Genomic DNA, 10,170 nt, shown 5'->3' on the forward strand with positions numbered 1-10,170 from the left:
AAAGAGTCACCCTGGGCTTGTGGAAATTAGTGACAACAAACAAACTTGCTTTCCATCTTTCATGAGGCTATGGGCAAGTCAATACCCAGAGCTGTGCCAATGTGGCAGGGTTCAACTTTTGATTTCAGGTTGTAGGATACTCCACTAAATACATCAGCTTCAAAAATAGCTGCTATGAAAATGCTGGAGAGTGAAGAGCCCCTCTGCAGAGACTCCCAGGGGCCAGCTCCAAGCCAAATGTTATCCAACGATTTATTCATTAAGTGAGAATAATATAAAATGACCATGGACAAAATTCACAGAGAAAGATACTGGCAGAGTGCTGAATAGCTATGAGAGCAGGGCAATTGGACAGAGAGAGCTGCAAGCACTTGGTGAGCTAGGACCTTTCAAATAAAGCAGCCTGTGAGCGTCTGACAGCACCGGAGCTGGTGGCACGGAAGCATTAAATCATTTGAAAGCATTTAGAGCTAAAATTTTGCCTCTTCGGATATAGTAAATACATACTTGGTTTTGCCTTTTACTTTCATGTGGTTTAGCCAACTATCTTGGACTCATGCAGCAGTGTGGCAAACCTAAGTGCTAAGTTATCTCATGCGGAAAAATATCAGGAGCATCCCTGGACCCTGAGAAAGGCTGTCCTATCCTTCTAAGCACCTTTTCCTTGTTTCTAATATCAATTCTTTCCCTTCCTCCTTCTTTATAGGTGAAGTGTCCCTTAGTCACATCACCAAGCTAGGGCACAGATTCAGGATTAACCACGTAACAGGGCTGTGATGAGTCATTTGTCCTCTCCCGTGTTCCCTGCCACTGGGTTCAGAGATACAAAACTCAAATACGGGAAGTGGGAGACTGCTCCCTCCCTGGGAATTTATACAAAAGAAATGTAAAAGCAGATATCTAAATCATTGCTTTCCTACTAGTAGCTACCCGAGTCATTTTCAGGCCCTTGTAAAAAGCTTATACAGCATATACACTTTATATTACGAAAAGGAGTAACTGTACAAATATCTTACTGGACTTGCAACTTTTTATTTATGGCTTTTCATAAAACAGACTGGTAGTTGCCAGAATAAAAAAAGGCATCTTATAAGCATGTGAGAAACTACTTCCCCCCCCAATGAAAATGCTCTGACTGCTTTTCTGAACACCAAGCAACACCAGATGCCAGGGTGTCTAAAATAGCAACTACTGAGCTCAACTAGTTTAACTCTGCAGGCACGCTAGGGCAGGAGGCCATAATATAAAGCTCTGTGTATGCACCATGCGGCTGATCTGACCATGCACAGCGAGTCCAACCTGTTGAGTTTGCTGTATACACAGGTCAGCTCCATCTTGCTAGCTACCAGGGCAAGGAGGTGCCTTGTCACACCGTCAGCGAGTTTAAGTCCCTTTCTCTGCCACCTTTTCTTAGCTCGGGGACTGGCAGACACCAGCATACACAAAACACTCAGCTTGCTCCCAGAAAAAGCTGGTAGCAACCAGGACCCACCATCCCCAGCTGTGGGGTGGTGAGTGGGAAGGAGATGTGTTTTTCCTCCATATCTGGCATGGCGAGACTGATACTAAAATAATGTGAACAAGTTGTGTCCAGACTTTCCAAAAAACATTCTAAAATTGGAGAAGAGAAACAATTTTATAGGAAGACCTATAAAAATTTCTTAAGATCTTGAGATAGCATCCTGAAGCACAGACTTAAAGAAGCTGGCCAACATTGTGTCCTAAAAGACTGAGAGGTAGGTACCTTAAAGGCTAAGTCACATCAGAGGCTGACTAGTCCTTTGAAAGTGAAATGCAGAAGAGGAACCAGTGGCTGCAAACCTGCATCAGAAATACCAGGGACACGTTTTTAAAGGAAACATGGGTTTTAACAAATTCCTGGAGGCAGTGAGTGGCGAGTTCTCCATCTCCTGGTTTCTCCCCTCCAGCCAGGAAAGCACATGGACCTGTTAAGGCTCAATGGCCCAATGCTTCCCTTTTGGCCTTGAAGCCAACATGACTGCAGCCTGCAAGAGAATCCCCTTCCCAGAGGCCAGGCGAAGGGTGTCAGAGAAGCCCGGTCCTGCCAGGAGAGGCTGAGCGGGCTCCACTTGTGCTCCAGCCTCTGCCTGTACCTTTGCACCCACCTGTGTGCCCATTGTTCCTCAGCTTGAGCTTCTCATTGGCGGGCAGGCTGTAGCCAGAGAGCTGGATCGGCTGCAGCTCCGGGCTGAAGATGGTCTTGGCCATGTTGATGTTGATGGGCGACTGCATGGTGCCCATGCAGTCTGGGTAGTCCACACCCCAGTGCTCCCGGTCTGGTACGAGGAGGAAGGGAGGGAGTTCCAGTGAGATTGCCTGGGCAAGGAGCCCGCCAGAAAGGAGGTTTGGTGGATGGTAGGGAAGGGGACAGGCACTGGCCAGGGAATAAGCCATGCATGTAAGGTTAGCTTCCATCAAGTTAGCTTGGGAGCAGCTCTGTGCCACCATGTGACTGCACGCAGCTGTGTCAGAAAAGGTCTCGGAGCGTGGTGAGCTGCCAGGAAAGTCTATTTTTGGGGTGTTTGGGAAGAGTGCGAGAAGATCATTTACAAGTGGACTTGGCAAGCTGCGGAGCTGCTGCTCTGCAGCTCATCACACGCTTGCTGCCTTGCACAGCCTGGCCTCTGGCAGGTATCGACCCACCACTTCGCCCGTGCTGCTACTTGAGCGAGGTACCACAGTGCCACTGGGATCACATGAGACCACAGCCACAGGTCTGACAGGTTCCCGGCTGTTAACTGCACCAGTACAGCCCCGCAAAGGGTCAGCCCACATGGCTGGGGTGGCTGCTTAAACTGCCACCTCTCCCCAGTGCCATAGCTGGGATAAGCACAGCTGATGACCCAGAAACCTCCCCTGCTTCTAGCACATCTTAGGCCAGTGGAAACCCAGGCTTGTCCTCAGCCCAACCCCTCGCAGGACCCCTGTAAAGGTGGAGCTGAGCATTAGCAGGTCCCAAGTCCTTGGTCCCAAGCAGAGTGATGAGACTGCAGCGGGAAGGGGTGTGTTTGTGCTAGCACTGCAGTGATGCCCATCATGGGTGCTGTGGAGAAGCCTCTGCAAGCCACGATGGGAGGGCAGGGCCAGGCAGGATGGGGAGGGAGGGTGACAGAGGACAGAGGTGAGGACACAAGCTAATCCCTGGGCAGCTCGAAGTCCCAGCATGGGCTGCAAGTCCAGCCTGGAGAGCCCAGCCTGCTTCCCTGCTTTGCACAGGATCAGGGGAGCTCCCATTCAGGGAGGGACATCCCCCCACACCCAGGGGGCTGGGGAAACCCTCGGCGGAGCGGCTGCTTCCTGCTCGAATCAGAGCAAACCCTGGCTCTTCAGCCCATCCGGGCCCAGGTTCGGGCACCACTGAAGCGTCAGGGTCAGGCAGGAGGGAAGGGTTAGCCATGGAGTGCACACAGGAGCCCTGTAATCATTAACCACGGCTGGCTCAGGCCCAGGGTCTCACAGGTGGTAGGAAAAAAGCAGGAGTAACTGCAGGGTATTTACCTTCATAGCTCCAGTGACTGTGGCCAGGACCTTGAAAAAAAAAAAAAACAACCCACATGAATGGAAGGGAAAGGTTGGCAGCAAACACACCTCTGCCAGGCAGTGCTCCTAGCCCTAGCAGCAGGTCTCTGGGCTCCCAATGCCTTCAATCCCCCTCCCTGCCTTCGCTCTCCCACTCCTCCCCCTGCCCTGGCGAGGGGGATGCTCCCAGAGGGCACTGCCTCCTCTGAGCAGGGCCAGGCCTCCTGCAGTTTTCAGCCAGAGGGAAAACCCCAGGGCTTGATGCTTTGTTATCATTCTTACAATGGAAAAATCAGAGACACTGGCTTCCATCACTGAGCAGCTGTACCAGCACTCTTGCAGCTACTCTGGAGCACGCTGCCAAAACCTCCCACTGTCCCAAGACAAAGCACTTAACAAGGCAGGTCTGCAGCTTCCCTGCTCAGGCTCTGTAAGCAAGAGCAGCCAGGGAAGCGGCTGTCCTGGTGGCACTCCTGTGATGCTGAAGCACTGGAGGGGGTGTGGGGAAGAGCAGCTCCCACACCACGATGAGTTTGGGCAGCAAGCTGCATTGCACTACGCAGACACCCTCCTCCCACTGGGGAAAGCAGCCCTGGGACTTACAGCAGAGGAAGCAAACAAGCACCAAAACCTCGTCTTCCTCATCAGCAAGTACCCCTACCATGGGGTCAGGCTGCCACAGGAAAATGTGCCAGACCAAATCCCCAGCTCCCATCCCGGCAGCCCCCTGCCCCAACTCACCTGACCACTCAAATTCCCATAGAGCTGCATAAGGGTCCTACCATGCACAAACCCTTTCCCTAGGAAAAGCAGGAGGGAGGATGGGGGAGCCTGTGCCAGGACCTCTGCACGTCCTGTGTCACCCATGGGGCACACAGTGGCCACAGCAGGGCAGGACGTACCCTGGTGTGCCCTGAGCCTCCCACGGCTGGGGGTGTCTCCAGTGTGCAGATCTAGAGGGAGCAAAGCCCTCCCGGGGCAGGTCCTGAGGGTGTGACAGTGCTCCACACACGGGCCCTCGCACCATCACTCTCCTCCAGAGCTGCCAGTAAAGCCCAGGCTCCCAGCATGTCACTGGAGCTGGCCTTAGAGGTGCCTGAGCCTCTTCTCAGATGCCCCCAACCAAACACCTTGGCTATCACTAGCCCTTCTGCATGCATCCAGCTCCAGGCAAAGGGATGTGGGACTTCAATTTGCCCCAAGCAGAGAAACGTGGCCTATAAGGATTATGCCCCTGCCCTGACTGGCATGACAGGTAATTCATGGGCTTCTCCTCTGACTTGTCCTTACCAGCATGCTCGTCATTGCAGACAGGCTGTTGGCACATGCCAGCCCACAAGGGCAGGAGCAGTGGGTGCCAGGTTGGGACAGGCTTGGGGCAAAGGGGTACACGCACCCAGCAGCAAGGGGCAGCATCTACACCCACTTCCATCAGCTCCCCAGGGTGCAAGGACACGGAGGAGCATTTAGCAGGTGCAGCCCAGCCCCGATACCATCTCTGTCCCTTGGTGGGGCCAAATGCCTGCTGGCCTGGCCAGGACGCAGGAGGGGCTCAGCAGGCACTGCTCTGGTCCCCATCCCTGCCGCTGACAACAGCTATCGACAGCCACTTGCTATTAATAGGAGTGGATTCCAGCTCAGGGGTGAGAAAGGAAGAGGCACACTTTCCCAGGCCCAGATGTCCTATGCGAGGCCACAAGCCCAGCAGGATCCCGCTCTCCTCTCAGTGAGGATCCAGGCATGGGCACTGTTGGGAGCCTTTGGTGCAGCTGCTGCCCTGGAGAGTGGATGGCCATGGCAAAACCGGGCTGAGAAGGGCTGGAGGGTGCTTAGGGACACAGAGAATTGCAGAGATGGGAACAGCCCTCAGGGATCCCTCCAGCATCACCGGTGATGCATCTCTGCAGCACTTCTGACACTCAGGAGTGATGCTCCAGAGTCACTTGCCCAGACATGGGTTACTCCCAAAGGCATAGGAAGAAGGGGCAGCAAGCAGAGGGCTGGGCAAGCCATGGCTGCCTGTGTCAGGCAGGAACACGTGCGCCCCGGGACAGGCTGCAGTGCCCTGTCCATGCCTGCTTGCATAGCACTACCCTGGGATGCACCCAGCTATGCTGCAGCAAGCTGAGATTCATCCTGCCCGCCTTGCTCACACAAAGGTTACCTGCTCCCCAAACACTGATGATGTACCAAAATCCAGAGTACACCAACCCTCCTCTGGAAACACCCCATATCTTCCCCCACCCTGTCCCCACTCTCCTGCCCCACCTGGCACTATCTGCATGAGGTGGTCATGGCTTGCACACAAGAGCCACGTTTGCTGCTCCCTAGGGAGGCTTCCCCTCCTGCAGCATGAGGGTGCCTACCAGCATGGGGAGACCCCCAAGGGGCACTCACGTTGGGGCAGTCCCGGCACAGGTAAGGCACAGCAGCCTGGGGTTGGCATGCGGTGCCTTGGCTCGCTGCACATGCCTCAACCGGCACGGCCCACCCCGGCACCCCGCTTTCTGCTCGCTTCCAGGGACTCTGCCTTAACAGAAAGCAACTCAAACATCGTATTGTAGATTGAGCAATAGCACCGTGCTGGCACCTGCCCTGCTGTGTCAGCGCTGTGCCACGCACCCCAGGCTCCCACATTCCCCCATGCCCGTCTGTTCCCACAGCCAAGGGTGCCCTGGAACCTCCTCACAGCCTCCCACCAGCTCAGCTCAGCAGCTTTGAACACCCCAAGGTCTGCAGCTGCACCCAGGAGTCAGTCTGATCCATCCCAACACAACAGACTTCCCTGGGGACCTCTTGGCATCAGAGCCAAGAGGACCCACAAGCACTTATCCACGCACTGAAGCCACCCAAGTGTGTTTCCCCATCCCGCGGATCTGGGCGCAGCTACGGCACAGCCAGGCCACCCACTCAGGGAGGCATCTTGCAAGCCCAGCTGTGCAGGGTTGGGCCCCCTTGGCACATGCACCGAGTGCTGCAAGAGAGCATCGAGGAGAGCCCAGCCCAGGCGCTGGGTCGGGCTCTCGGCACCTGCCCCAGCCTCAGCATGGCCCAGAGGAGCCCTGCAATACTCCGGTCCCTTCCACATGGGGGCATTCGCAATCTCGTAGCCCTTTGCCATGAACATTAACCCACTGCCCTGCCCAAATGTTGATTTGCATAATTTCAGCCTGCCTCCCACGCTCCCCGCCGGAGCACGTCTTCTCCCTTGGAAAGCTGCGTGGTGCCAGGTCTCCTTTCTGCTGAACTGCTGCTACTCACCACAACAGATGTGGCTGCACCTCGGCAGTGGGTGCTGCAGCTCTTTGCATGCCCTGCCCCACCTCTGAGCACCCACAGCCCCAGCAGGGACTGCAAAGCACTCCCAAAAGTGTGGGGGGAAACAACCTTGCTGCTGAGATGAGCACGCTGGGAGATAACATGCAAGAATAGGACTCCTTGCAAGGGTCCCAGCACAAAAATGTAGTAGGGTACCAACAGGAGCTGCCTGCCCTTGCAGGCGAGAAAGCCTCCATGCTCAGCTACGCAGAGCCCCTCCGGTCCAGCTGAGCACTAAACGCCACCCCTCTACCCCCAACAGCCTGCAATGCAGCCGAGTTTTCCCCCTTTCACTCACTCCTTCCTTCGTGCTTTCTCACCCTGTTGCTCACTCCCTCTCAGCCCTCCCATTTTGGGATACTGGCACTGCTGCAAGCGCCAGCTCCCTTCCCTCCTTGACATCCAACACCATCCAACAACACTTTCCTGCCGAGTTCAGGCAGACGCTGCCATTACCAGCGTGCTGCTCGGCATGTCCTGCAGCCTGGGAGGAAGGGTAGGAGCAGCTTTCGGCAGGGTGAGGAGCCAGTGGGCTGCTGCTAATCCCACATAGGAAAGGCACCAATGCAGCAGGCTGCTCCCAGGAGACCTCACCACTGGGACACAGGGATGGACCATGCACCGAAGGGACTCGGGAACATTTGCACAGAGCAAGAGGCACCCTTCAGCAGAGCCAGGCAATAAGGATGGAGACCAGAGGGTCTGCCCTATATGACTGCCCCCTCCATCCTCAGCTTTTCACATTTTAGGGGGTACACAGCCAGAAGCTGCTGCAGGGCACCTGACAACACTGAAACGTGTGTGCCGTTCACAGCGTGGATGCTGCCTGGCAGCAACGCGGCCATCGGTGCTGCCTGCTCACCTTGAACTCCAGCAGAAGTTCGATGGCTTGTGTGTGGCAGGCAGAGCAGTGGGCTCGCTTCTAGTTCGGACATCCTGCTCTCTTATCGGCTGGGCACACGATGCCCTGTGCTCAGCCACAGGGAGGACTGGGATCCTGCCAGAGCCTCCTCTCCCACCCTGGGCTAGACCCAGGTCAAAGCCCTGTGGGATGAGGCCGGTTCACAGGGCATGCCAGGGCAGGACCACCAAGCTGTGCCCCCAAGGAAGAAGCCCCTGTCTGCAGATTGGTCCCAGGCTGTGGGGGGACCAGTGGAGCTCATGGCCCAGAGAAGAGGGAAAGTGGGGTGTTATTCCTGATGCTCAGTGAGCCAGGAGGTACCAGGACACGCAGAGATGCACAGAGTGCAGGTCCCAAAGAAGGGACCAGTCACAGCAGCCAGGTCCCAGCCTACAAAACACATCCAAACACCATGTCCCTTGAAAGCAATAACCTGATCGTGGTACCCGGGCTGTGCCACTGTATTCATGCTGCCCACAGCCAGCTCCCCAGGCTGTGGCAAGCACGGCACAGGCATGGGGTCTGGGCAGCAGGGTGCACAACCTGAGCATCCTTCTGCCAAGCCCCACAAGGAGCCTCTCTACCGGAAGGCCATGCCATCCCAGCCCTACCTCCACCAGGACAGTCCTAGTTTCTCCATCCGGACTCACACCCCGTGCAGGACCCATGTCCTTTCAGCCCAGGACACCACCCCGTGCGCTGCCCATGGGGGCACTGATCCCTCCCAAGCCTGGCTGCATTAAAGCCCCTTTGTGTTTATAAACTCTGACCCACTGCAAGCCTTTGGGATCAGCCTTTAATCTGCCACTGGTAGCACAGGTCGCAGCAGGGATTGTTCTTTGTGCTCCTGGGGGAGGACCGCTCAGGCTGCGGGGCCCAAGACTGGGCCAGCTCCACCCCAGCGGGGCAAGGGTTTGGCTGGAGGAAGGCATAGGGCATGCTTTACTCCAGGGCACATTCCCTCTCCCTGCGAACCCAATTGCCCCAGCAAGTACCAGGGAAAAGAGGAAACAATCTCAGAGCGCTGCAGAGAAAGGGCCATCCCAGCAGAAGGGATAAAAATGGGGAAATCCCAGGGGAGAAATCAGTGCTTGGAGCTGGGGAATGAGGTGAATAAAGGGTATTAAAAAGGAGAAGTGGGCTCAGCTGGAGAAAAAGGGCATCAGGGAATGAGCAAGAAGACATGGAGAGCAGGACAGGTCTGAACAGGAGGGAGAGAGGAAACAGGCTGCAGTGGGAAAGGGAGTTACTGTTTCCCACAGACACTCATATCAGGACTCAGGTCTCTGGGCAAGCCAGAGGCTCCTCAGAGAGCAACCCCATGGCAAAGCCTCAGTGACAACCCCCCAGCTTGTGCTGAGTGCCCAGGGCTGAGGGGCCACCAGCCCTACCTTGTGCACAAGCCCCGAGGAAGAGGGAGCGAGCACATCCCCCAGCAGTGGTGCCGAGACACGCAGCTTCTAGAGCCTGGCAGGAGCCTTGGTGGGTCCCAGCCGAGACCTACTCCCTCACGGGACTCCAGCCAGATCTTCAGCCTCTAACACTGGTACAGCATGGGCCAGACTGCCTGTTCCCTACCCTGCCACCTCCCACTCCTCACCTCCTTTTCCCACCTCCATCCCAGTCTCCCCACCCACCCATCCCAAACCCCATGCAGTGCCCAGCAGCTTGCTGCCAGCACACAACACTGGTATGCTGAATGCCTGACACCCTCCCAACCTGTGGCCTGGGTTACTTCATCTCTGTGGCAAGGACCATCTGTGTCCCCATCTCTGGCCAGTGCTCAGCCCGGCAAGAGCAGCTCTGATACGAAATGTGATTCATTGCAATAACAATAGCAGCTCCTGCTACCAAACAATTGCCGGTCCGTACCACAGGGCAGCTGTTCTGGCAAGGGTCAGGGCAACTCTTTACCAGAGGCAAAACCAAGGACACGCTATGAGGCTGAGCCCGGGAAACAAACCCACAGGCAAAGCTGGGACGAGGACTGTAGCCAGGGACAGGAACATCCCAGTACAGCGCTCAGCCCCACGAAAGCAAATGCATGGCACTGCCCCCAAATCCCTGCTGAGCGCTTGGCAGCGCCACAGTCCCCAGTCAGAAAAGGGACCAAGACCAAAGACCCAGGACTTTTCGCCCAAAACAGTGACCCTGAAATCTGAAAGCCCCCACCCCACCAGCAAGACAGCTCTCAGGGTAGGGGGGGCACACACCACCACCCAGCTCTGAGTTCAGACACATCCCCCATTCCCCATCATCAGCCATGGGGCAGACCCCCACCAACTCTGCAGCGGGGCCAGACCCCATCCTCGCTGGGTTGTGGGGGGACAACGTAGATGCAGGGCCAGGCACAGAGGACCCCGCTGGGAAGAGGCCATGCTGCAGGACAAAGGGGACCGGCTGGGGGCCCC

General features: G+C 56.2%; 1 protein-coding gene across 1 annotated transcript in view; it reads right to left on the reverse strand.

Annotated features, from left to right (window-relative positions):
* The window catches only part of CA9 (carbonic anhydrase IX), a 43,719-nt gene that overhangs the window by 5,258 nt on the left and 28,291 nt on the right, over positions 1-10,170 (reverse strand). The window contains exons 5-7 of the mRNA XM_009334824.1: positions 3,520-3,549; positions 2,127-2,297; positions 1,167-1,191 (exon numbers count right to left, since the gene is read on the reverse strand). Coding sequence (XP_009333099.1) covers positions 1,167-1,191; positions 2,127-2,297; positions 3,520-3,549 — 226 coding nt within the window. The remainder of the gene's footprint in view (positions 1-1,166; positions 1,192-2,126; positions 2,298-3,519; positions 3,550-10,170) is intronic.

Source organism: Pygoscelis adeliae, unplaced genomic scaffold (genome assembly GCF_000699105.1).
Source record: "Pygoscelis adeliae isolate BGI_AS28 unplaced genomic scaffold, ASM69910v1 Scaffold102, whole genome shotgun sequence".
In the NCBI taxonomy this organism is placed as follows: Eukaryota; Metazoa; Chordata; class Aves; order Sphenisciformes; family Spheniscidae; genus Pygoscelis; species Pygoscelis adeliae.